Here is a 27,781-nt window from a genome sequence, read left to right on the forward strand (position 1 = left end):
ATCCTTTGCGTGGAATGAAGGCGGCGGAAGGACTTAAGGCCCGTGGGCTGGGCTGAGATGCGGCGGCTGGGTTTGAGGGTGGGCGTTCTCTGCTGCTGGCCCAATCACGGTGCGCCGCTCCGCCAGACCGGCGGCCGATTGGTGGTTGCCATAGCTCCGGATGTTCGCTTGACAAGATGGCGGAGAGTTAGACGGAGCCGCGTCTTGGCGTCCCCGCGCTTCCAGGCTTCTGAGCCGGGCGCGGTCCTGCCGTGCAGGCCCACCGAGACCCCAGGCATGCGTTTGCCGCCGCCGGTCCCTCTGCTCTTGAGGCTCCTTCTTCTGCAGAGCGTCTTGAGGCCTCTGTGGGGGGACCTGGGTGCGTAAGGCGGGGCAAGGGCCTGCAGGACCGGGGCTGAGGGAGGGGACGAGGCTTTTGAGGCCAAATTTGGGACTCCTCCGGGAGCTACGGAAGACCCCGCCAAAGGAAGCCACCACCCAGCGGAGTCAGGGGCTCTGCAACTATTAACTCCATTTTGTCCCTTTCTTCCCGCTAGTTTTCATGCCTCCTGTCATCCGCATGTCCGGCCCTGCAGTCAGCGCGTCCCTGGTTGGAGGCACCGAGGATGTGACCGTGTCCCTGACCCAGCTGCGGGACGAGATGGGTAAAGAGCCCGGCCCTTCCTGTGGGGAGGGAGGAGGTTGGGTCAGGTCCAGGCCGCCCAAGAAGTTTGGCCAGGTGGCATCCCCTGGGTCCCTTGCCGCTGTCCACTTCAAAGTCGGGATGGGCGGCTGCTGTGGAGCAGAGGACCGAAGGACAGGTTCAGTAAAAGAAAGCTTGAAATCTTACTAGTTAGCCTTCGCTGAGCTATCCGCTGTACTTAAATGCATCACCTCATTTTCCTAAATACCTTTTAATCTGTTTAACAAATGAAGACACTGAAGTTCAGAGAGGTGGTCACTTGTCCAAAGTCACACAGCTTGTAAAGGGTCCAATCCTAGGCTTGGAAAGGGATTCCTGACTCAAGAGCGCACCCTGTTAGTGGCTGGGCAATAGTGCCTTGCATTCTGATCTCTCCCGTAGGTTTCTTGCCAGTTCCCACCTGCGGAGTGCTGAGCAATGAGACCGGAGACTGGAGTTTGACTGTCAGCCCCACTGTGGTAAGGCCAGAGGTGAAAACCTTTTGGGTAGCATTTGCGGAGGCCCACATCTAGTGTTCCTGCAGTGTTGTTCTCTCTCTCTCTTCTTTTTTTATTCTTTTTTTTTTTTGGCTGCAACGAGCAGCTTGTGGGATCTTAGTTCCCCTACCAGGGATTGATTGAACCTGGGACCATGGCAGTGAAAGCCTAACCACTGGAGCGCCAGGGAACTCCCCCTGCAGTGTTCTCTCTCTCTCTCTTTTTTTTAAGAACACACATTTATTTATCTATCTATCTATCTGTCTGTCTGTCTTTGGCTGCGTTGGGTCTTCGTTGCTGCGCGCTGGGTTTCTCTAGCTGCGGCGAGCTGGGGCTACTCTTCGTTGTGGTACGCGGGCTTCAGTAGTTGTGGCACGTGGGCTCAGTAGTTGTGGCTCACGGGCTCTAGAGCGCAGGCTCAGTAGTTGTGGCACACGGGCTTAGTTTCTGCGTGACATGTGGGATCTTCCCAGCCCAGGGATCGAACCCATGTCCCCTGCATTGGCAGGTGGATTCTTAACCCCTGTGCCACCAGGGAAGCCCTGCAGTGTTCTCTTAATTGAACAAGATAGAGCTTTCTTGGGACTTCCCTGGCGGTCCAGTGGTTAAGACTCCCGCGCTTCCACTACAGGGGGCACGGGTTAGATCCCTTGTCCAGGAACTAAGATCCCACATCCCACACATCGCAAACAAGCAAACAGAAAGCTTTCTGAGTGCTTGGAACCACCATGAAACTGTGGACTATCAGATCTCATAGACGTCCATCCAACCCAGAGGTTCTTAGGGGTCCTTGGATGAGTTTCAAGAAGCCTGTGAACCCTCTGAAACTGTGTAAAATTATGCATGTGTGCATTTTTTCTGGTGAGAGCGTTACCAGCTTCTGTCAGATTATCAAATGGATTTGTGACTCAAAAGAGCTTCATAAACCACTGATCTCACCCAACTCTTGAGCTTATGTGTAAGGACACTCAAGCCTGGAGAAATGAAATATTTTCCATTTAATGAATGTTTTATTGAGTGCCCGGTATGTGCATAGCATCAACTCCGGAGATAAAGGATGAGAAAGACAAACTTTGCTTGCACCGCAGGAACCGGGACCTGTTTTCGTGGACTTTTTTGTGTGTATTTAATCTTCTGCTGGTAGGATGATAAAGGTGCTGGACAAACTGAGTTACCTTATCAGACCTGTGTTCAGCTTTCTCTAAGCAGCCACAAGTTGCTTGCTTTTATGTTCAGTTGAGTATTAGGAATCAGGGCTTGCATATTGCTGTAGGTTTACAGGGTAGAATTGAGCAGAGTGATGTCTTTCTTATGTATAGTTCTTTTGTAAAATGAACGGAGGCTGATTGCGCTTTCCATTATGTGTTCTTATAGATGCCATTTTGAGTCACTATAAAAAGTACAGCAATATTTTCCTTTCAGAATTCTTTGGAAGTGACTGTGAGGTTGAAGAGGGGTCTGCCATCATGTTTGTCTAATGAGACAGATCCGTTCCCGGAGGCCCCGTGTATTGTCCAAACTCTTCTGGTTTCAGCCTCTCGTCATTCATCCTGTTTAGCACATCTACTCGTTCAAGTGGAAATTTATGCCAACTCCTCTGTGGCCCAAAATGCATCAGGCAAGTAAAGTCTCTGACTGTCAAAACGTTTACTGCAAACATATTTTTTTTCTGGCCGTGCCACGCAGCATGTGGGATCTTAGTTTCCCGACCAGGGATGGAACCCGTGCCCCCTGCAGTGGAAGCTCAGCGTCCCAACCACTGGACCACCAGGGAAGTCCCTGCAAACATTGTTTGATTGTGTGTGCCATGCAATTTGTGTGCTTCAATCATGAGTGTGTCTTGCTTTCCTAAACTTATTTTCATTTTGTTTAATTTTCTTCTTTTAAAAGTTTCCACTTTGTATTATTTTAGTTAAGATTTATTGTATCTTGGGAATTCCCTGGTGGTCCAGTGGTTAGGGCTCAGCACTTTCACTGCCACAGGCCCGGGTTCAATCCCTGGTCAGGGAACTAAGATCCCACAAGCCGAGGCGCAGCCAAAGAGAAATAAAAAAATAAAAAAGATGTATTGTATTTTGATCTACTGTTTGTATCTTTGTAAGCCATTTTAAATCCTTTTTGGGAGAAAGTAAAGTTTTTTTTCCTTGTATTGATTCCTGTGACTCCATCTCAAAACAAAACAGAAGGAAGGGAGAGACTGATGAATGAGTTTATAGAAAAACAGCAGATTTTCAGTGAATGCTTTTGACAGCCAGCTGCCTTTCCCAGAGGCAGCTTGCTTAATTATGCTTATAGGAGCGCATTTTCCTCTCTTTAAGAACAAACACAATAATAATGTACAATTTGCTGTTCTATACCTTTAAAAAATAGTATAAGTTAGAAAATTTTTCATAGAAATGCAAGTAAGTTCTCCTCATTCTTTTTCTATTCTTTTTAATATAATTCTTATATTCTTTTTAATAGCTGCATAGCATTCCCTTGTGTGGATACACCATTGTTTATTTGGTGAATAACCATTGTTTGTTTAATTAAAAGTTTTCCAGCTTTGGATACTGTAACTAGTGCTACAGCAAATATCATCGTGCACATACATCTCTGGACATGAGAAAATGATTTTGTGTTGCTCTCCCTTTCACATCACGGCAGTGTCCTAAGGACAAAAGATGTGCTGATGCTGAAGGGTCCACTTCGATAGGTGCCACCACCATGTCCCCTGTTGCCTGTGACAAATGCTAGCACCTCTTACCTTTATGGTCACCCAGGATGAAGGGAGAAGCGTTCCTCTTTAGCAGCAAAGGTCTGCCACTTTGAGACTCCCACAGTGCCATTTCGCACATCACATCCTGTAACTGTGGTCCTCCTTGTGGTTTTGGAAGTTTAGAAGGATTAGATAAGTTACGGTAATGACATTCAGTGGGCTACTCTGCCCTCAGTGTATTTGCTTGGAAAGATCTCCAAGCTATATTGCTAAGTGCAAACAGCAGGTGCAGATGGGTGCACATAGCATGGAATAAGAATATGCATATTTATATTTGCATAAAGAAGTGGTGGAGGGGGACTTCCCTGGCAGTCCAGTGGTTAGGACTCTGTGCTTCCACTGCAGGGGGCTCGCCCATCCTTGATTGGGGAACTAAGATCCCACAAGCTGTGCGGTGCAGCCAAAAAAACACAAAAAACAAAAAACCCCAAAACTGACAGGAGGGCTTAATGGTAGCTATATCACTCAAGGCAGTGACTTTTTTTCTTTTAAAAAATATGCTTGACTGTATTTAGGTAATATTTCGGAATGTCTTTGTACAAATAGCCAAACTTAGGAAAATTAGAGTATCTGTATATGGTAATTATGAGATGCTCACTCTGACCCACGAAGGTATGAAAAATTTTGTACCCAGTCAGACAAGAGTTCAGAACAAGAAAAAGGGTGGAAGGACAGCCAGGAGCTAAGTGGTATGCCTGGTAAAAAGGAAAGTAGCAAACAACGTGGGAGCCATATAGATAGATATACAAACATCTGTCTCTATATCACATAGCAAAACCCTGTTCTAAAATGCCTTGCTTATGTCACACGGGTTTGATTAAACTGAGGGTCAGACCCTTACCCTTGTGACACGGTATGTTACTCGGACCTTCTTATTCCTTATAGCATAGAATGTATAATAGTTGTTCTTTAGATGCTTCAGCTGTTGTGTCATTGAAGTTGACTGTTACATAGAGTTTAAACAAATAATCGCTACATAGTTTTCCAACTATTAGTCTCTGGATTCCCAGTTAGGAGGCTGAAATGTAATATAATGTATTCCATTTCCAATCAATGTAAAGATTACTGATTTCCCCCACACGTGAACTAGAATCAGGATGTGAAAATTTGGATTCACAGTGTGGTGGGACTTGAGGTTGAGCGTGTAGCATAAATAAATGTTATCTTGTGGTCAGGTGGCTTCCTGATAAGCTGTCTGAAATGTCATCATGGCTTCAGTTTTATCTGCTGAAAGGGGTACTGAATTTGAAGGAGTAAATGCTTAAAATCAGTCTGTGTTATGAAAGGGATCGTTCAGTGTACTGAAAAATAAAAGCAGTGCATTACATTTATCTTAACTCGTAAATTTTAGTCACTTGGTTATTTTCAAGTTCAACTGTGACTTCTTTTTAATTCGTATAACTAGCGTATTTTCTTCTATTTGGGTTTTTGTTGGAGGAGTAGATACAAGCCTCGGTTATGCTCTATGCATAGCTCATTTCAGGGATTCTTTAATGTGTAGTATTGGTAATGGTGGTTGGTAAAACAACGATTCAGCTTTCTTTGAATGTCAAAACTGTGGCAGTGTTTTGTCAGTGTTTCACTGCTGAACTTCTCTGTTGTTTGTACTTTTCAGAGAACGTGACTGTTATTCCTAACCAGGTGTATCAGCCCCTCGGTCCTTGCCCTTGTAATTTAACAGCCGGGGCCTGTGACGTTCGCTGCTGCTGTGACCAGGTATGGTCTTTCTGATTATTGGGCACGAAAGCTATGGTACCAGCTGGCATGTGAAGAGCACCAACAGTTCCCCATCAACAGCTTTTTAAAACCTTTTTAAAATACAAAACGAATGGGGACTTCCCTGGCGGTCCAGTGGTTAAGACTTTGCCTTCCAATTGCAGTGGGTACGGGTTCGATTCCTGTTTGGGGAGCTAAGATCCCACATGCCTTTTGGCCAAGAAACCAAAATATAAAAACAAAAACAATATTGTAACAAATTCAATAAAGACTTTAAAAATGGTCCACATCAAAAAAAACAAAAAAAAACTGAGATAGTATTTTGTGTTGCACATTGTTTTCAAATTGAGTATTTTCTTTTTTTTCTTTTTTTTTGGCTGCATCGGGTTTTTAGTTGGGGCACACGGGCTCTCTCGTTGAGGCGCATGGGCTCAGTAGTTGTGGTGCATGGGCTTAGTTGCCTCATGGCATGTGGGATCTTAGTTCCTCGACCATGGATCGAACCCACGTCCCTTGCGTTGCAGGATGGATTCTTTACCACTGGACCACCAGGGAAGTCCTGAAATTGAGTATTTCCTTATCCAGCCTGTTCAGCCTAGTTTATGGATGAAAAAAATGTATCTCTTTGGATAAAGTCCTGATTGTGATGATACTGGGAGGATGGTTTTAATGTCTTATTTAGAAGCCTTTAAGAAAATATAAAAAGGAAAGAAAATATATTTTTTCAATGATTTTTAGTAAATTTATAGGGTTGTACAACTGTCATGACAATCTAATTTTAGAACATTTCCATCTCCCTCAAAAAAGAAACCTCATGTCCATTTGCAATCACTCCCATTCCTGTCCCTCATCCCCAGGCCACTTTTTTTTTTTTTTTTCAGTTTTCACTAGAAATTAAGTTTGTTTAGTTATTTATTGTGGTATAGTTGATTTACAATATTATGTAAGTTTCAGGTGTACAACATAATGATTCACAACTTTTTTAAAAAATTAATTTATTTTTGGCTGAGTTGGGTCTTCGTTGCTGCGTGCGGGCTTTTCTCTAGTTGCGGTGAGCGGGGGCTACTCTTCGTTGCGGTGTGCGGGCTTCTCATTGCAGTGGCTTCTCTTGCTGTGGAGCACGGGCTCTAGGCATGCGGGCTTCAGTAGTTGTGGTACGCGGGCTTCAGTAGTTGCGGCTCGCGGGCTCTAGAGCACAGGCTCAGTAGTTGTGGCGCACGTGCTTAGTTGCTCTGCGGCATGTGGGATCTTCCCGGGCCAGGGCTCGAACCTGTGTCCCCTGCGTTGGCAGGCGGATTCTTAACCACTGCGCCACCAGAGAAGCCCTGATTCACAATTTTTAAAGGTTATACTCCATTTATAGTTATAAAATATTGGCTATATTCCCTGTGCTGTATAATATATCCTTGTAGCTTATTTATTTTATGCATAGTAGTTTGTGCCTCTTCATCCTCTACCCCTGTCTTGCCCCTCCCCACTTCCCTCTCCCCACTGGTAGCCACTAGTTAGTTCTCTGCATCTGTGAGTCTGCTTCTTTTTTGTTATATTCACTAGTTTGTTTTCCCAGGCCCCTATTAATCTACTTTCTGTCTCTGTGGGTTTGCCTCTTCTGGACATTGCATATAAATGGAATCCTACAGCCTGTCTGTCTGGAGGACTTGTGTCTGGCTTCTTTCACTTAGCGTCATGCTTTCAAGGGTCACCCGTGTTGCGGCATGCGTCAGTGCTTCATTCCTCTTTATGGCTGAATCATATTCCATTGAATGGATATATCACATAGGGCTGAACCCATTTATCAGGTGGGGGACATTGGATGGTTTTCACTTTTTGGCTGTTATGAATAATACTTCTCTGAGTATCTGTATACAAGTTTTTGTTTGGATGTGTGTTCCCATTTCTCTTGGTTATGTTACCTAGGAGTGGAATTGCTTTGTCATATGGTAACTGCATGTTTAACCTTTTGAGGAACTGATTTTCAAAGCGGCTACACCATTTCACATTCCCATCAGCAGTGTATAAGTATTGCAATTTTCCATATTGTCACCAACAGCTGTTAGAATAATCTTGATTATAGCCATCCTCGAGTGTGTGAAGTGGTATTTCATTGTGATTTTGGTTTGTATTTCTCTAGTGGCAAATGGTGTTGAACATCTTTTTATGGCTGTTTGTATATCTTCTCTGAAGAAATGTCTGTTGAGACCCTTTGCCCACTTTTCAATTGGATTGTCTTTTTGTTGTTAAATTATAAGAGTTCACTATACATTCTGGCTACTAGTCCCTTATCCAATATATGATTTGCAAAAAACTTCTCCTCTTGTGTAGGTTGTCCACTTTCTTGTTGGTGTCCTTTGAAGCCCAAAAGTTTTTTAATTTGATGAAGTCCAGTTTATCATTTTTTTCTTCCAGTTTTATTTAGATAGAATTGACCTCCAGCACTGTACAAGTTTAAGGTGTACAGCATAATGATTTGACTTATATACATCATGAAGTAATTATCATAATAAGTTTGATGAACATCCATCATCTCCTATAGATACAAAATTAAAGAAATAGAAAAAAGATTTTCCTTGTGATGAGAACTCTTAGGATTTGCTGTCTTAACAACGTTCATATATAACCTACAGCATGTTAACTATATTTCTCACGTTGTAGTTACATCCTTAATACTTAATTTATAACTGGAAGTTTGTGCCTTTTGACCACCTTCATCCAGTTCCTTCTCTCTCCACCCCACTTTTTTTTGTTGTTGTTGTTGCTTGTGCTTTTGGTGTCATATCTAAGAAACCATTGGCCAATCCCAGGTCAAATACATATTTTTAATCCTTATTTTAGATTGAAGGGGAATAAGAGATGCAAAAGAGGCACATGTACGAGGACCCCAGTCACTCCCACTTTTGGATGAGTGCAGTTATTTATGTCATGGTTGGTTTTACAAAACGGAAAAGGAAAGCTTAGGGTCTATATTGGAGCACTCATACTAGCAATTGTATTTATAATAACAATCATGTTTAATGTTAAAAATACAGCACATCATAAATCTGTTCAGGTATCAACAGAAATGTCAAATGTATTCTCTCCCTCTTTCTTTCAGAGTGCATCACTGTGCCCTATTTCTAATTTCCTTCATGTTTGTTATATATGGTGTATATGTATACTTATAGCACCAACCACTGGAATCGTTTAGGATTCTGGGTCAGTGACATCTTCAGACAGCTTCAACTTACCTACCACTTTAGACATGATCAATTTTTAATTTGAATTGCCCTTGTTTAAAACAATCAGATCATTTACTTTTCTACCTTCAGTAAACAAGGGATTTAGAACGTATTTAACTTTTAGCTCTCTCAGTCCTTTGAGAAACAAGGAAGAATACAGATGAGTAAATGAAAGCGTGAATAAAGTGACTTCTTGACATTAATTGGGTCGTGATATCACAATAGTGAGAGCTTCAAGGATTCTTATGGAATATGGACTGTCTGCCCTAACTCTAAATGTCCTTAGGTTTCTCTGGGCTAGGGATTTGAATGGTGATGACAACTGAAAATTCTCCATTTGTTGTCTATTCCATATTATCTTTTCTTTTTCCCATCTTGTTTTTTTTTTGTGTGTGGTATATCTTAGGTCCCCAGTTAAGATGTGATTTCCTTGAAGGTTTGAAGTTCCTGACTTGGAGGCTTGTAGGGCGCTGACTAAAATTTTAGCATGATTTTACTTTCTGTAAAAAGCACAAAGCACCCTTAGCCTGGATGCAGGCTGTGTTTGTTTCTGCTTCCTTGGGGGGGTCCTGCTGGCCTCAAGCCGCGTGTTCATCACACTGGCCAGGAGATCCTGATGGCGGGCACAGGGGAAACTTTCCTCTTTTCACTTCTCCTCTACATCTTCTTTCCAGGAATGCTCATCAGATTTAACAGCGCTGTTCAGGGAGTCCTGTTTCCCTGGCGTTTTTGGAGGAGACGTTAATCCTCCCTTTGATCAACTCTGCTCTGTTCAGACGGCACGTGGAGTCCCCGACTGGTTTCCGTTCCTGTGTGTGCAGCTCGCCAACTCGCCTTTCCTCGGGTACTTCTATCACGGTTCCGTGTAAGTGTCCAAGGGGCTGCCCAGGAGAGGGCCATGTGCCCAGGAGAGGGCCATGTGCCCAGGTGACCCTAGAACATGGGCCACATCCTTCTCGGGAGCTCTCCAGTGGCTCCATGCTTCAATTCCTCCATTCTAGATTCAATTCTAGATTTCAGTTAGTAAGTTTATATTGTGTTAAGTATTTGAAAGAATTGGAAAAGAAATTGAGTCACTGAATCAATTGAATCACCAAAAAGAAATTGATTGATACCACAGATAGTCAATAGTGATTCTCTGGGTTGGGGGAAAGAGTGGTGGGCTCATGGGGGACTTTAACTTTCTGTCTTTTACATTTCTGTCTTGTTGAAATTTTACAACAACTTTATTATTATTATTGAAGTAAAATTCATGGAACATAAAATTAACCATTAACTACTTTAAAGTGTACAATTCAGTGGCATTTAGTACAAATATTATTTTTATAATTAAAAAGACAGAGAAAAAATTTAAAAGAATTGTTTTTAGCACATTAGTGATGGTTTCTCTCATTGATTTGCAGTTCCTCTGGACAACATGCTCCCTTTGACATGTATTTGCATACTGATCTAAAAGACTTATCAGACTTCGGTTACAAACAAGGAGATCCAGTTATGACTGTAGATAAGGCATATTTTACAATTCCGCAGGTAATCATTTCAATTTTAATATGCTAGAGGCTGTTCTCATTTTCCCCTTCCTCTTGTTAATTTAACTCATATTACTCTAAAAAAAAAAATCGCTTCCTAAGTTACTTATTTTTCTCCTATGGATTTTTCAGGCACTCAAATATTTAAGGCCTCTGGATTTTATTTTTCCTTTTAATAGTCACTCTTTTTTAAAAAAAATTTTAATTAATTAATTTATTTTTGGCTGTGTTGGGTCTTCGTTGCTGCGTGTGGGCTTTCTCTAGTTACGGTGAGTGGGGGCTACTCTTCATTGCGGTGCGTGGGCTTCTCATTGTGGTGGCTTCTCTTGTTGCGGAGCACGGGCTCTAGGCACGTGGGCTTCAGTAGTAGTGGCTCGTGGGCTCTAGAGTGCAGGCTCAGTAGTTGTGGTGCAGGGACTTAGTTGCTCCGCGGCATGGGGGATCTTCCTGGACCAGGGCTCGAACCTGTGTCCCTTGCACTGGCAGGCGGATTCTTAACCACTGCGCCCCCAGTAGTCACTCTTAAATTAATCTGTCTTTGCTAAATCTCAGAGTGAACTTACTAAATATAGCCAAAAGACTTTCTAGAAATTTCCATGGAAGTAACTGTCGTTTTTCACTTCTATTAATTTAATAGCCAATTTCTAGTAAGCTATAAATATTTTAAAAATTTTATTTATTTATTTATTTATTTTTTGCGGTACACGGGCCTCTCACTGTTGTGACCTCTCCCATTGCGGAGCACAGGCTCCAGACGCACAGGCTCAGCGGCCATGTTTCATGGGCCCAGCCGCTCCACGGCATGTGGAATCTTCCCAGACCGGGGCACGAACCCGTGTCCCCTATATCGGCAGGCGGACTCTAAACCACTGCGCCACCAGGGAAGCCCAATTTATTTATTTATTTTTTATTGAAATATATTTGGCTTACAATGTTGTAAGCCAAATATTTAATATAATATTAAATATATTAAATATTAAAATTTAAATATATTTATATATTAAATATTAATATAATATTTAATATAATATTAAAGAATTTTGAAAAATATTTTAAGACTGTAGAGTTTTATGTGAAATCTTTATTTTTTTTTAAGTTCAAAATTAGGAGAAAATATTTATGGGAAGAAAACATGGGAGGCTAAACCATTTTTCTTTACTATCCATAGGAATCTATTTTTATTTATTTATTTATTTGTTTTAAAATGTATTTATTTATTTTTGGCTGTATTGGGTCTTTGTTGTTGCATGCGGGCCTTTTCTAGTTGTGGTGAATGGGGCTTCTCTCGTTGCGGAGCACGGGCTCTAGGCACGTGGGCTTCAGTAGTAGTGGCACATGGGCTTCAGTAGTTGTGGCTCACAGGCCCTAGAGCGCAGGCTCAGTAGTTGTGGTGCAGGGGCTTAGTTGCTCCGCGGCATGGGGGATCTTCCCGGACCAGGGCTCGAACCTGTGTCCCCTGCATTGGCTGGCGGATTCCTAACCACTGCACCACCAGGAAGTTCCCATTTTTATTTATTTATTTTTTTGGCCTTGCCGCTTGGCTTGTGGGATCTTAGTTCCCCGACTAGGGACTGAACCCAGGCCCTCAACAGTGAAAGCGCAGAGTCCTAAACCACTGGACCGTAAGGGAATTCCCAGAATCCATTTTTATGGTTTTGACAAAAATCTGGTTGTAATGAGGGAGAGAACATGAAACTGAGTATAATCATGTTTCTGCAAAGTAAATGATGCACAGCAGGGAATTCTCTTTAGCGACTGTCCTTACTGTGACCCCTCAGCCAGTGGCTTCCAGACTTCGAGTAGCAAGTCAGCTGGACATTTTACTGAAGTTGGTCAGTTAGTCCATGTCCTAGCCTTTGCTGAAGCTAACCCAGCAGGAGGAGCAGGCTGCAAAAAGAGTACTTTTACAAAACGCTGATCTCTTTTTTATGATTAGAAGGGAGGTCGTAAATGTCTCGGGATTTCCCCTGGCCCTCAGGTATCCCTGGCTGGGCAGTGCATGCAGAATGCCCCGGTGGCCTTCCTTCAGAATTTCGATGTTCAGTGCGTTACTAGCCTGGAGGTGTACCCAGAACGAGACAGAATCACCAACGTGAAGGTAAAGAATGGTACTATGGGAGGTAAGTGACGTTCGTTCAGAATAAGAGCATGGACCTGAGTGTTGAGATAAATTCTGATCTCACTTCTACTGGGTCAACTTAGAATAATATTTCACCTGCCAACTGAGGAAGGTGTTTTCTTTGGAAAAAGTTCAGTTCCATAAGACAGCATATTGCATATCTGTTCTTTTTTTAAAAAATCGAGCTAAAATTCTCATAACACAGAATTAACCATTTTAATGTGTACGGTTCAGTGGCGTTTCGTACACGCACAGTGTTGTGCAGCCATCACCTCTACCTAGTTCCGAAACATTCTCATCACCCCAGATGGAGACCCTGCACCCATTTAACAGTTCTCCCGCTTCTCCCTCCGCACTGAGCCCTGGCAGCCACTCTGTGGATCTGCCTGCTCTGGACGCTTCATATAAATGGACGCATACAGTACGTGGCCTTTTGTGACTGGCTTCTTTCACTCAGCACCATGGTTTTGAGATTCATCTGCACTGTAGCATGGATCAAAGCCTCATTCCTTTTTTTAAAAAAAATTTTATTTATTTTTTTATACAGCAGGTTCTTATTAGTCATCAGTTTTATACACATCAGTGTATACATGTCAGTCCCAATCGCCCACTTCAGCACACCACCATCCCCACCCCCCCGCCGCTTTTCCCCCCTTGGTGTCCATACGTTTGTTCTCTACATCTGCGTCTCAACTTCTGCCCTGCAGACCGGTTCATCTGTACCATTTTTCTAAAAACCTCATTCCCTTATGTGGCCAAATGGTGTTACATCATATGGATATACTACACTTTGTTACCATTTATTAGTTGATGGACATTTGGGTTGTTTCCAGCTATTGGTTATTGTGAATAATGCTGCTGTGAACACTTGTGTTCAAGTGTCTGTGCGGACATACATTCTCATTTGCCTTGGGTAGATACCTAGCTGCGGAATTGCTGAGTCACAGGGTAATTTAACTTTCTGAGGAGCTGCCAAGCTGGTTTCTACAGTGACTGTACCATTTTACGTTCCAGACCAGCAGCGTGCTGCATGTTGGTTCTTATACAAGAGTGACTCTCCAGATTATTTTCACTGACTTTTGAGATTCTCCTTCTCAGTTCGAATTAGATGCCAAGAATGGTGGGATTCCCATTTGATGGCGTTTGGGGAGTTGGGGGGAGCTGAGTAGTTGGCATACTGGGCGGGCACAGTTACTGTATTTGCTTGGCAAGCTTTCATTTTCATAGATAAATGTGATCATGTTAGGTCATGTACTCCTGTGGAAGTTCATTTATGTATCTTTTCAGGCATAGTTACACCAAAAGTAATCTATGAGGAAGCAACTGACCTAGACAGATTCATCACCAATACAGGTATTTTAATGTTACACTTTTATATCATTTCTATGGGAATACATGTCATTTCTTGCAAGTAATATGTAGTCCCAGGGTAAAATACACTTTTAGTGAGAATTCTAGGAGGTTCACAGCCGTTAGAAAGATATCCCACTACCATTTTGCTCGTTCCTTGTTCCGTCTTGCCTTTTTGGAGTAACATCTGTGACCTGAGCCAGACCCTTCACAGTCCTGGATGACGTGGGTTCCACGGTCCCTCCTCATTCTCAGGGCCTGTGGGCCTTTTCTTAGATGTTTTTCAGAGAGTTAAAGAGTACTTTAGGGACTTCCCCGGTGGTGCAGTGGTTGAGAATCCGCCTGCCAATGCAGCGGACATGGGTTCGATCCCTGGTCCGGGAAGATCCCACATGCCGCGGAGCAACTAAGCTCGTGTGCCACAACTACTGAGCCTGTACTCTAGAGCCCGTGAGCCACAACTACTGAGCCTGCATGCCGCAACTACTGAAGCCCGTGCGCCTAGAGCCCGTGCTCCCCAATGAGAAAAGCCACTGCAATGAGAAGCCCGCGCACCGCAATGAAGAGTAGCCCCCGCTCACCGCAACTAGAGAAAGCCCGCACGCAGCAACGAAGACCCAACACAGCCAAAAATAAATAAATAAATAAATTAAATAAATTTAAAAAAATAAAAAAAAGCGTTCTTTAGGACCTAGCATTTTCACTTCTCGCTTGCTCTTCTTTTTCTGATCATTAAACTTTGCATTTGTGAGGCAGCCAAATAAGGTATGTAGAGTTTGGCCGATATTTCCAGGACTTTTCTTTTTAATGAAGGATACTACTAGTGGTTCTTTTCAACGTGCTGTAATTCTAGAACTTATTCTTTACTTCATCGGCTATTAGTACAATATATTAGTGAACTAGACAGCAGGCCCCTGCTCTTAAAAAGCTGACATTCTGTAATCTTTCATTTAATAAACATTCTTCCAAGCATGTGCTCTGCATCAAGCTATGAGCCGGGGACCAGGGATGCTGAAATGAAAAGGACAGAGCTCACTCAGGATATGAGGATGGTGTAGAGAAGGTGGCTAACGCTGACTTGGGCAGAAGAATGGGGAAGGCTTCTGGAGGAAGTCATGACCCTGCTGTGTAAGGGAACTGGGTAGGCAGGGCAGGGGTGGGGTGTGGGGGGAAGGCCACCCAGGCAGAGAAAACCACCAACTTGAGCCCAAAGAAGGTCTTTAATTTTTTTTTTTTTTTAGGTCTTTAATTTATGAAAGTATTCTATTCTTGTTTTTTTTTTTTTTCTTTTTTTGCAGAAACACTTTTAAGTACTGGATCGGCCCCCAGGAATGTGAATGTGGAAGAACATTATATTTTCAGATGGAATAATAATACAATCAGTGAAATAAATGTCAAAATCATTAGGGCAAAAATTAATGCCCACCAGAAAGGTAACTTGGTGGAGGGCAGCGAGAATGCTTTCAGTTTAAAATATTTTCTTCATGATTTTCATAATTATAACATTAATTCAGACCTGTTTTTCTTATTTGTATTTATGATTTAATCAGAAAACAGTATTTTTCTTTTTGCATGTCAAAACGCAATTATAAGGTAAAGAAAACACTATGGGGGATAATTTCTTTTCCTAGTGATGTGGTGACATATTTTTATTTTGTTTTATTTCTAGGGATCATGACACAGAGATTTACAGTGAAATTTTTAAGCTATAACAGTGGTAATGAAAAGGAATTGTCTGGAAATCCAGGTGAGATAGTATATGTCAGTCACTGATCTTACAAACATATTTTAGTTCAACACTCCTGTGCTATAACGATGATCATAAATAGCTCCAACTTCAGTTTGTGACTCTGTTTTTTCTTTTGTGATACTGTATTCTTTTCCTGATAACAGCTTAATTTTTTACATAAAGTGTATATTGTAACAAGTTGTTGTAAACCTAAAACATCCTTTCTCTTTAGCTACTGGTCTTTTTTTTTTTTTAATTGATGTATAGTTACAATGTTGTGTTAGTTTCTGGTGCACAGCAAAGTGACCCAGTTATACACATTTATATATACTCCCCCTCATATTCTTTTCCATTACGGTCTGTCACAAGACACTGAATATAGTTCCCTGTGCTACACAGTAGGTCCCCGTTCTTTATCTATTATATATATAATAGTTTGTATCTGCTAATCTCAAACTCCTAATTTATCCCTCCCTCCCCCTCTCTTTTTTTTTTGGCTGTGCTGTGCGGCCTGTATGATATTAGTTGCCCCACCAGGGGTCGAACCCACACCCTCAGCAGTGAAAGCACGGAGTCCTAACCACTGGATCTCCAGGGAACTCTCGTCTTTTGAAAAAGAAAATAAGGCATTTAAAGCGTTGGTAAGGGGGACTTCCCCGGTGGTCCAGTGGTTAGGACTCCACACTCACTGCCAGGGCCCAGATTTGATCCCTGGTTGGGGAACTAAGATCCTGCAAGCCGCACAGCATGGCCAAAAAATAAAAAATAAAGTGTTGGTAAAATTAATTTTTAAAGAAATAAGCTGCAGATGATGGGTTCCTAACCTGGAATCTGTGGAGAGACTTCTCGGGGACTGTGAACTCCCGGTCATGTTGCGCATTTTGTATTTATGTGCAAATATATCACCACCCGCTTTGTCATGTATTTGTTTATTTCTTTTGTTCACTGCTGCCTTCTCAGGGCCTAAACCAGTATGTGGACTGCACTGTTCAGTACTCTAGCCACTAGCCCCATGTAGCTGCTGGGCACCTGAAATGTGGCCAGTGTCATATGTGGAAATAATAATATTTTGTATATATTGGGTGGAATAAAATACATTATTCAAATTAATTTCACCTATTTCTTTTTTTTTAAATTATTTTTGGCTGCGTTGGGTCTTCAATGCTGTGCATGGGCTTTCTCTAGTTGTGGCAAGTGGGGGCTACTCTTTGTTGTGATGCGCGGGCTTCTCTTTGCGGTAGCTTCTCTTGTTGTGGAGCACAGGCTCTCGGCGCGTGGGCTTCAGTAGTTGCGGCACATGGGCTCAGTAGTTGCGGCTCATGGGCTCTAGAGCGCAGGCTCAGTAGCTGTGGTGCACGGGCTTAGTTGCTCCGCGGCATGTGGGATCTTCCCGGACCAGGGCTCGAACCCGTGTCCCCTGCATTGGTAGGCAGATTTTTAACCACTGCACCACCAGGGAAGTCCCTAATTTCACCTATTTCTTTTTCTCTTTTTTAATGGGGATATTAGAAAAAAATTTAATTTCTAAAAAATTCTAAAGATACATATTATTCTAAAATCAAATATGAGGTTTGCATTATATTTCTATGGGACAACTGTGGCTTAGACCATAGTAGGTGTTCAGTAAATACTTGTTGGATAAACCTGTCATTGTTTCTTAAAAAAATTTCTCCGTCCTTTTGCTATCCTTTTTTTACTTTTAAATAAGTTTTTATTTTGCATGATCTTCAATACTTACATATACTGATTTAATCATACATGACCCATTTTATATATATATATATATATTTTTTTTTCTTTTAAATAGGATTTTAATGTACTTATTAATGTGGAGCTTGGGGTTTATTGTTGGCTTTAAAACCGGGCTCCTGGAATTTAAGGGTTTTCATTTCACTGAGTTAATTTGACAAGATTTCTGAGACGCACCATCAGAATATGTGAAAAATGTTGACACTGTCATCAAAAACGAATAAATTAAGAGCCAGAACTGATCAGGCAGCGAAACAGCTTGAATAGTTACAGCCACTGTCTCTAGCGCTTTCTGAGGCAGGACGGGGTTTTCAGAGGACTATGTGACATGGGCCCTGTCCTCAAGGAATTCACTCTCTCGTTTGGAATGACAGCACCAAGTTACAGGAAACAACAGTGAACAATCCAAGATAATTAATAAACGGGTGAGGGACTTAGGGACAGTTACTCCAGGATTCAGAGGAGTAGAATGTTGACCGCTCTCCCAGACTTTGCATCACTAAGGAGCAGTGTTGAGTGTCCAGCGCTTGCCAGGTTCTGTTCTCGGTGCTGGAGGAAAAGCAGTGAGCGAGTCAGAGCCCTGCCCCTGGCGGGTTTCCTCACTGGGCTGCAAAGAGGAGATTGCGCCTTGAGAAGCAGATAATTGGAAAGGGTGCTGGGAACAGGAATAACCTGGCGGAAGCCAAGGAGGAAGATGTGAGTGTGATGTGTGTGCGGGCAGGGTCGGACCTGTGGCCAGAGGGGAGGCCTCTGGTTCAGGAACGGTGGGGCGTAGTGCTGGAAACACAAACACCATGCATGAACCTCATTTGCATCCCAGTTTGTAAAAACAGCGCTAGAACACATTTTTGGAGGGAATCTAAGAGGAAATATGAGTATGAACTGGATATGATACGATTATAAGGGATTATTATTAATTTTCTTAGGAGAAATATTGGCATCATGGTGATATAGGGGAATGTTTTTTGTTTGTTTGTTTTTCTTTTTGGCTGCACCCCTTGGCCTGTGGGATCTTAGTTCTCCGACCAGGGATTGAACCTGAGACCACGGCAGTGAAGGTGTGGAGTCCTAACCACTCGACCGCCAGGGAATTCCCTGTAGGGGAATGTTCTTAATTTGGGGAGATGTGTGAGGGAGGTTTTAGGGGTGAGGTGTCGTGATGTCTACAACTTATTTTCACATGGTCCTGCCCCTCCCCTCCAATGTATATGTGCTTTTATAATAGATAAGACATATATGGCCAAATATTAACAGTTGTTGATTTTAGGTGTTGGCTGTATTGAATGAGGCTCACTTTCAAGTTTTCTGTACTTGTGAACTTTTTCATATTAAAAAGGTGGAAGGACTTCCCTGGTGGTGCAGTGGTTAAGAATCCGCCTGCCAATGCAGGGGACATGGGTTTGATCCCTGGTCTGGGAAGATCCCACATGCCACAGAGCAGCTAAGCCTGTGCACCACAACTACTGAGCCCACGTGCCACAACTACTGAAGCCCGCGCGCTTAGAGCTCGTGCGCCGCAGCAAGAGAAGCCACCGCAATGAGAAGCCCGCGCACCACAACAAAGAGTAGCCCCCGCTCACCGCAACTAGAGAAAGCCCACGTGCAGCAGCGAAGACCCAACACAGCCAAAATAAATAAATAAATAAGAAAAGAAAAGCACTTGATGACATTAAAATTAAACAAACAAAAAAAAAGGTGGAAACAATAAACTGGATTACTAGGAGATGGATGGGAATAGGATCTAAATCAGATCTTGGGGTTGAATTGGTTTACTGGCAAATCATTCCCTGAGAAGGTAACTTTGGTTTAAGTTTCCCTTATGAGCCCCTGTGATAAGTGGTATTAATCAGTCAGCAAGTATGCATGAACCGGCCTGCCCAGCAGCTAATTGTTCTCCAGGGTGAGAGGTCCAAGACCAACTCCCGCCTGCTTTTCACTTTTCAGATTTTTACTTTAAAAATGTGTTCCAAAAAATCACATGGACATCTTTGTTTCAGAATCTGATTCAGTGACACCTGAATCACTTTGCTGTACACCTGAAACTAACACATTATAATCAACGATACTTCAATAAAAAACAAAATAAAACCAAAAACAAATGAAGGTGACGTCCCTTTTCTCGAGGGTATTCTGAAAAAGCTTTGCCTGCATATTTCCTTTTACTGTGGATTCCTCCTTTCCGTTATTTGATGAACTAGCGCCTGTTGCATTAAAATAACTTTAGAGGGAAAGATGCTCACTCTCCTGCATTGTGTTTGTCTAGGTTACCAACTTGGCAAGCCTGTTCGAGCTCTAAACACCAACAGGATGAATAATGTCACGACTTTACACCTTTGGCAATCCGGTAATCTGGTTTGGTAATATGATTAGCTCTCTGGTGAACTAGAATTGGAAATATTACCATATTTTGAATCCGATTAAGGAACCAATTACTTTAAAGCCGAGTTTGTTTATTTAGCTTGTGTGTGGGGGGGGGGTTTCCATCCTTCTGCAGCTTTCTTTTCTTTCTTTCTTTCTTTTTTTTTTTTTTGTAAAAAATGTTCACATTGTTTGCGCTCAAAGTGCTGGTTTTTAGTAATAGAGATTTAAATATGAAAGTGGCTGGAGAGTCCATTGTCTTTGTAGTTATTGATTAGCCCAAGATGGTGCTAATCGGAGACATGAGAATAGTTTTATTCCAAACTATGGAAAATCTTTGCAACAGTGGTAATTACCCACATCTGCCAGAAGGCATTACATTTCAGGTTCAGAATAAACCCTTAATCCCTGTCCAGGTATTTTGATACAGAAAGAGCCTTTTGTTCAGCTTTCAAAGGATTAGAGTAACAATGACCTCAGTTCTCGGCAACTGGAAGCTTTATTTCTTTTCTTTTTTTAAATTAATTAATTTATTTTTGGTTGCATTGGGTCTTCGTTGCTGTGTGTGGGGTTTTCTCTAGTTGCAGCAAGCAGGGGCTACTGTTCGTTGCGGTGCCCGGGCTTCTCATTGTGGTGGCTTCTCTTGTTGCGGAGCACGGGCTCTAGGCACACGGGCTTAAGTAGTTGTGGCCTGAGAACTCAGTAATTGTGGCTCGCGGGCTCTAGAGCGCAGGCTCGGTAGTTGTGGTGCACGGGATTAGTTGCTCTGTGGCATGTGAGGTATTCGCGGACCAGGGCTCGAACCCGTGTCCCCTGCATTGGCAGGCGGATTCTTAACCACTGTGCCACCAGGGAAGTCCCTGGAAACTTTATTTATGCATTTTGTTCTCTCTCTGTTTTGTAAGAAAAACTTTAATGTAAATATTTTACTTACTTTTATTTTGCAAAAATAGGATAATCTTTTTATTTTATAGCTGGAAGGGGTTTGTGTATATCAGCAACTTTCAAACCCATTTTATTTGGAGAAAATGCACTGTCTGGGTGCCTTTTAGAAGTTGGAATTAATGAAAACTGTACTCAGCTCAGGTGAGTGTCTCACTGATGAATTTATCTACATTTTGAGTGGTTTGCTTAAATTTAATTCACATGAATACTAACAACAACATGAATGTGAAAAATTTCAGTCTGAATAAAAACATATAAAAGTGATAGTAAATAATACAAACTTCCAATACAATTTAGAGTTGATTCAAACATCAATATAAGTGAAAATAGACATTCTTGGGACTAAAGCTATTTCATCCATATTTATGCAGATTTCTCTGGGAAGTTCGTTCACATCATTGGAAACCCATGAAATAGAAGGAGGGCTGGAGCCAAGTATAGTCAGTGATTAACATTTAAAGAATTCTTAAGCTGTGTAACATGATGTATAAAGTATTTTCCACTTAATTATCTGGGTGGCATTTAGAAAATTGATGGATATGCATATGCATTTTTTTTTAATTAAGGTAAAATTCATACAACATAATCATTTTAAAGTGAACAGTTCAGTGGCATTTAGTACATTCATAGTGTTGTGCAACCACCACCTCTATTTAGTTCCAGAACACTTCCGTCTCTGCAAAATGAAACTGTACCTTTTAGTAGTCACTCCCGATTCCTCCCTCCCCTCAGCTCTGGCAACAGGCAATCTGCATTCTGTCTCTATGGATTTACCTACTCTGAATATTTCATGTAAATGGAATCATACACTATGTGACGTTTTATGTCTGGCTTCTCTCACTTAGCATCCTGTTTTTGAGGTTCATGCATGTTGTAGCATATGTCAATACGTCGTTCTTTTTCATGGCTGAAGTTTATTCCATTGTATGGATAACACTACATTTTGTTTATCCGTTCGTTAGTTGATGGATATTTGGGGTATTGCCACCTTTTGGCTGTCGTGAATAGTGCTTTGAACATTCATGTGTCAGTTTTTGTTTGAATACCTGTTTTCAGTGCTTTTGGGCATATATGCAGGAATGGAATGGCTGGATCATATGGTAATTCCATGTTTAATCTTTTTGAGGAACCGCCATATTGTTTTCCACAGTGGTTGTACCACTTTACAGTCTCACCAACAACGTAAAAGGGTTCCAATTTCTCCACATCCTCGCCAACACTTGTTTTTTTTTGGCCATGCCACTCGGCGTGTGGCATCTTAGTTCCCCGACCAGGGATCGAACCCGTGCCCCCTGCAGTGGAAGCATGGAGCCCTAACCATTGGACTGCCAGGGAAGGCCCCCTCGCCAACACTCATTATCTTCCATTTTTTGAATAATAGCCATCCTAGCAGGTGTGAAGTGGTATCTCCTATCCCAAGTGGTGCAGTTCTTTGGGGAGCAGGGAAAAGGTGGGGGGACATTGTGAAGGGAAGAAAAACTGGGTATACGTCACCCACGGCGGCTCCTGGTTGCAGGGTGCGGGGCAGTCAGAGCCTCTCCCTTGTGGTTTGTAAGATTTGTATCCTCCAGTGACGTTACTGGAACAGAGAGGTGCCAAGTTCCAATTCTTAACCCTCACCTAATTTTATAGCTCAAAATTCTAACGAAATATTTAGGTTCCTTTTACTATTGGGTCACTGTGTCCCATGAATTTATCCTGGTAACTTGATATGTGATCTACCCACCTCCCAAGTTTTGTGATGCTCAAAGGAACCTGTAAACCACATGATACCAACATAAGTTACTAACATTTTAAGGCCAAAGTGAAAGATTGTTTCTGTATGTCCTCCCCTTGTTGTGTAAGTTCATCCCAGGAAGGCCTAGGAAAGAGGCAAGACTCCCAGCCATATCCCCTGGCAGCTTTTTGTTTAGACACCCAGCAAGCACAGCCTGGACACTCTTTTTTTGTTATTTTTTAACATCTTTATTGGAGTATAATTGCTTTACAATGGTGTGCTAGTTCCCGCTGTATCACAAAGTGAATCAGCTATACACATACATTTATCCCCATATCTCCTCCCTCTTGCATCTCCCTCCCACCCTCCCTATCCCACCCCTCTAGGTGGTCACAAAGCACCGAGCTGATCTCCCTGTGCTATGCGGCTGCTTCCCACTAGCTATCTATTTTACATTTGGTTGTATATATAAGTCCATGCCACTCTCTCACTTCGCTGGACACTCTTTGTAAGGACTTCAGGACGAGACCTGCTGGCCATGCGCTGAGAAATGTCTTCCTCTCTTGTAGGGAGAATGCTGTTGAACTACTTGATGCGTTAATACAAGTGACTCATGTTGCAATGAGAGGCAACTCCAATTACAACAATCTTAGTGATGGCTGGCTTGAAATAATACGTAAGTGAAAGCTGCACACGTGTAAAATGTGTACCTTGGTTGCTATGATTACATAGCGTCAGGTGTAGTGTTACAGCCTGACCTGACAGGTTGTCTTTCTTTGCTGTGGCCCAACGGACATTTGTTTAGAGGTTAGCTTTCCGGGCAGGAGGCTTTTCATGTCTTTTACCTCTTGTTCATGATGGCTTTTTTTTTTTTTTTTTTAAAGAGGATACCAACAGGAAGTTCAAATTGCCCAGTTGTTTTACAAGCTAACGGTCTTTGGAAAAGGAAGTCTTAATGAAGTTTGAGGATTTTCAGTGCGTGTCAGTTTGCATTCCTTTTTTTTTTTTTTTTTTGTGGTCTGCGGGCCTCTCCCCTGCCCCGTGGGGTGGCCACGGATCATGTAATATGTCTGTGTGCTTGAGGTGCCCCCGCCACTCTCTGACTCAGGCAGGGAGTCCTGCTGGCCACGATTTGCCAGCACAGTCTGCGCTCAAGTCACTAGGCGCAGAGCTAGGTCCTTATTTGGAAACAGAACCCAGAGGTCTGGGCTTGTCAACCCCTTGTGAACCTCTAGGCCAGCTAGGTGGGCCGTGGAGTGCCTGAGGGATGGCGGGAAGGGGTCAGTAAAGCATCTAAGAAGTAAAAAGCATGGGAAATTTCAAGACAGAGAACCGGAGTTGGTGAGGTGGGAAATCAGAGGTGATGGTGTTTTGTTGCCTTCAAGGTGGAAGCTGTTAGCTTCTATTTCGTATCTAAGATTAAAATCAATCCTGATCCTGGTTGATAGAAGAGAAATGATGTTGAACACATATATCAAGGAGGAGGAAACTGGAAACAGTGTTGCCAACCTTCCAAATCCCTGAAGGAACAAAGAAATCCCCTCCAGAGTCTCATAGGACTTGCCATCCACATCCTGTAACTGACCTTGCTGTTCTTTCCCCCATAAGGGCCAGTTTTCAAGATGAAAGAAAATTTATCTCTTACTCAGTTTTATTCTCTTCTATTTGTACTACTGCTGTGGCAACACATCAGGAAATTGCTTTTGAACTATTTAATCCGTAGTAACTAAAGTTGTTAGTATGGACTTTAAATGTCTTATACAGCTTTTACTAGAATAGTGACTGCATGGGATAAGTCTCATGGCATTTTACTGCAAGTATATGGTATTTCTGTTAAAACTCTGGGTGGATTTCAATGAGGAGCTTGGGAACTGAATCATGATTTAGGGTTTTATTATGTGGGTCAGGGATTTTAAAGTTCCAGTGATTGACCTAGCATCCAAGGGAACATTTTGAACACGAGGGGTAACACAGTTACAGAGAGACATGTAACTAGAGCCTGTTAGAGATTAAAGCCTCATTCGTTGGGATTCCTGTCTGATAATATTTCCCATTTTGGGAGCATCACAGCATTGTAGGAAAACTGTTATTAAATAATTCTTTCCAATATGCACAACTTACCATTCCTCCAGGTGCAGATGCCCCCGATGCAGGTGCAGACCCACCTGTCAGCAATGCGAGCGGCATCTGCCTGGGTGTTCCCGCTCAGCTGAATGTCCGCATCCTCTTCTCGGATGCTGGCGCCGTAGAAGGGATGACTCAGCAGGAGATACTTGGCATAGAAACAAGGTATGATCATATCGGGGATAAGTGGGGTTTAGAGACAGGAAAGTTGAGGGCGCTCCGAGGAATAGGGGAATGCTAATTTAGAATCTGACTGGTTTATTTACAAATTGCAATGATTAGCAAATGATTACATGTATAAATGGAATATGGGTAAACTGGGTTTGTAATGGAAACTCATTCTCACTCACAAGTATCCGTAAAGCTACGTATAAGGGAGCCTGCCGGGTATTTCAGGGAGTACAAAGATGAGTAAGGGGCTGCTTAGTGCTCGCCATATTTTGAAATTCACGAATACCATTGGCATACTGATCAGGGAATAGTGCCCAGTGGTTAGAGATCTTGGCGGCAGATGGGTGGGTTCAAATCATGGCTATTCCAGTGTGAGCTGTGTGACCTTGGGCAGTTACTCAACCTCTTCTGAACTGCAGTTTCCTCATCTGTAAAATGGTGATGTACCTTTACACGTCAGACCTCTATCACCTTTAAGTGACAGGGTCCCAACTGACACTGACGTAAGCAAAAGTTGGGTTTATTGGTTCAAGTTATGAAAAGTCCGTACACCGTGTGTTCATGGTTCATGGTTCCCATGTGGTCAAGGGTCTTTCCCCCTTTATCTCTGGGTTCCTCTTTTCTTTAGGTGGGCTTCATTCTCGGGGGGGTTTTCCTCAAGAGCTGGCAAAGATGAACACCAGCAAATCCAGGCTTATGTCAATTTAGCAAGTCCAGGGAATTCCCTAGAGATTCAGTGGTTAGGGGAAAAAAAAAAAAGCTCTTCCAGTTTAGCAAGTCCAATGGATGGACTTTCTCAAAAATGTTCTGGGAAGACTTTTATTGGTCCAGTTTCGGTCATGTGCTCCTTTCTGAACCAATTACTATGGCCAGGGGCATAGCTCTGATTGGCCAGGCGCAGGTTATGGGCACATCCCTAGGTTCAGGTGGGTCCCTTCTTGTCCACTCAACTGAGAGTGGGGAGGGGTAGTTCCGCCAGGGAAAACTGGGGTGCAATTACTAGAAGAAAGGCAAAGGCATGCTGGGTAGGCAGAAATAACATGGAAAGCCTTTAAAAATCATTAGCTGCTACTGTTATTATTACTATTATTATAATATTGTTTGAGACAAACAAGTGGTAAAACAAATGAATTTTAAAAGCACCAGTATGAAATGAGTTGAGGGGGGAGGAGAGATGAAACAGAATTGGCAAAATGCTGGCAGCTGTTGCAGCCTGTGATAGGGCCATGAGGGTTCATTATACAACTGTCTCTGCTTGTTTGTGCGTTTGAAAATTTATATAATACAAAGGGGAAAATATAGCACCAGCAGAATATGGGAAACTTCTTTAGGAGAATCGCAGCTCATATTGTTGTTGTCAGTTACCTGAAGTTCTTTTTCTTTTTTAAATCTTTATTGAATTTGTTACAGTATTGCTTCTGTTTTATGTTTTGGTTTTTTGGCTGCAACGTAAGTGGGATCCTAGCTTCCCGACCAGGGATGGAACCCGCACCCCCTGTATTGGAAGGCAAAGTCTTAACCACTGGACCACCAGGGAAGTCCCCCGATGTTCTTAACAGACCGGAAACAAGCGGTGGATTTGTTGTCTGCTTAACCTTTCCCTCCCAGGTTCTCCTCGGTGAGCTGGCAGTTCCAGTGTGGGCTGACTTGTGAGGATGAGGTCAGCCTTTTCCCCATCAGTGCATCTGTCCAGTTTATTAAGATACCTGCACAGTTACCCCGTCCACTTACAAGGTAATACAGTTACTGACCTAAGTGACATTAGTAAGAAGCAGAAAAATATATGTTCCAAAGTAAGAAGTTTATTTCTTTAATTAGGTTTTGATGCTTCTCATCAAAGGCATGTGCTTGGCTGTAGCTACTGTAACGTCCTAAAATGTTTTGTAGATTCCAGATCAATTTTACAGAGTACAACTGTAACAGAAATGAGGTTTGTTGGCCGCAACTTCTATATCCGCTGACCCAGTATTATCAAGGTAAGGTAAAGCACATTTCTGAAATGGTTATCATTACGTTGTGTCAATTAAAAAACTTTAAAAAAAGTGTAAATGTCACAGAAAACTTAAAACATATAGCAGAGCTTTAAAAAGAAAACATTTACTGATCATGTTGCCACTTAGAAAGGATCACTATTTATGCTTTGGCTTATTTCTACCTAAATAATTACCCAAAAAGTTAAGAAACAGGAACGTTGCTTAATTTGATTCATTGCCTTGCAGGGGAGCCTTATTCTCAGTGTGTTGCCAAGAGCTTACTGTTGGCATCCTTCATCACATTAGCGGTGTTCCTCAGTAACCCCTGGACTGGAATGTGCAAAGCGTAGAATTCAGCTGCCGTCTGACCTCTTACAGATCATCAGCTTTTATGTCAGGGGTTTGTTGTCCTCCCGTGTGCCTCTCCATAATATCTTAATAAATGAAATGTTTTATTTTTACAGAAGATTTTGTTAGGTGCTCTGCAAATTTACTTCACATATACAGCTAGCCAGACGTTCAAAGCAATGCAGAACGGGCGTCCTCACCGCTATACCAGACTGAGCAAAATGCAGGAGAGGGTCAACCGTGTCAATAAATGTTATTAGGAACTTTAGTTTTTTCACAAATGTTGAAAGTCATAGGAGTTTTGGTCCAAATGTTATTTGCACCATAGAGAGTCAGTCTTTTAATTTTTAATATATTTATGTTGATCCGGTTAGTTCCCACTGTTCCAAAGACAGGATTAAGAATGCATTAAAGCCTTTAAAAGTGTATATTAGTGCAAAAGTCTAAGAAAATGGATGAGGCAAGATGGGGGGGGGGGTGCTGCAGGAGGGGGACATGACTAGGTAAGTAAACAGAACCAGGAGAGAACACAAGCCCCCGAGACAGTACGCCAAAGACCTTGCATTTAGCAAAGGCAGGCCCCTCATGTAATGTTCAGTTTGCCAAAAAACCAAAATATGATTAGCTATAGGAATCATGGGGCCCATCGATTAAAAAACAAGCTGGCTTTCAAGGAAGGACAGTTTTTCCCAGTTGAGAGAAATTCCTCTTGGGGCCCCCTGGGGGACAGACAGCATGAGGCAGCCGGGGGAGGGAAGCAGAACGGACGTCTCCCACCACAGCCCAAGAGCGGCCACACGGCCACGTCCAGTGAGGTTTCTT

General features: G+C 42.4%; 1 protein-coding gene across 2 annotated transcripts; it reads left to right on the forward strand.

Moving 5' to 3' along the window:
* The first annotated feature begins 42 nt into the window (after positions 1–42).
* TCTN2 (tectonic family member 2) lies at positions 43–27,079 on the forward strand. Of its 2 annotated transcripts, XM_004276776.4 has the most exons (18): positions 43–358; positions 537–644; positions 1,064–1,140; positions 2,581–2,776; positions 5,532–5,632; positions 9,522–9,712; positions 10,251–10,377; positions 12,355–12,496; positions 13,783–13,848; positions 15,144–15,278; positions 15,515–15,592; positions 19,587–19,667; positions 20,656–20,767; positions 22,913–23,019; positions 24,476–24,632; positions 26,247–26,372; positions 26,526–26,614; positions 26,858–27,079. In XM_004276776.4, exons 1-18 carry the CDS (start codon positions 58–60, stop codon positions 26,959–26,961), a joined length of 2,298 nt encoding a protein of 765 aa, XP_004276824.3. In that variant the 5' UTR covers positions 43–57; the 3' UTR covers positions 26,962–27,079. The 2 variants fall into 2 exon arrangements, with proteins under 2 accessions (XP_004276824.3, XP_049553877.1); XM_049697920.1 differs by lacking the exons at positions 9,522–9,712; positions 10,251–10,377.
* The last annotated feature ends 702 nt before the right edge of the window (positions 27,080–27,781 follow it).

The sequence above is a fragment of the Orcinus orca genome, chromosome 15, assembly GCF_937001465.1.
Source record: "Orcinus orca chromosome 15, mOrcOrc1.1, whole genome shotgun sequence".
NCBI classification, from domain to species: Eukaryota; Metazoa; Chordata; class Mammalia; order Artiodactyla; family Delphinidae; genus Orcinus; species Orcinus orca.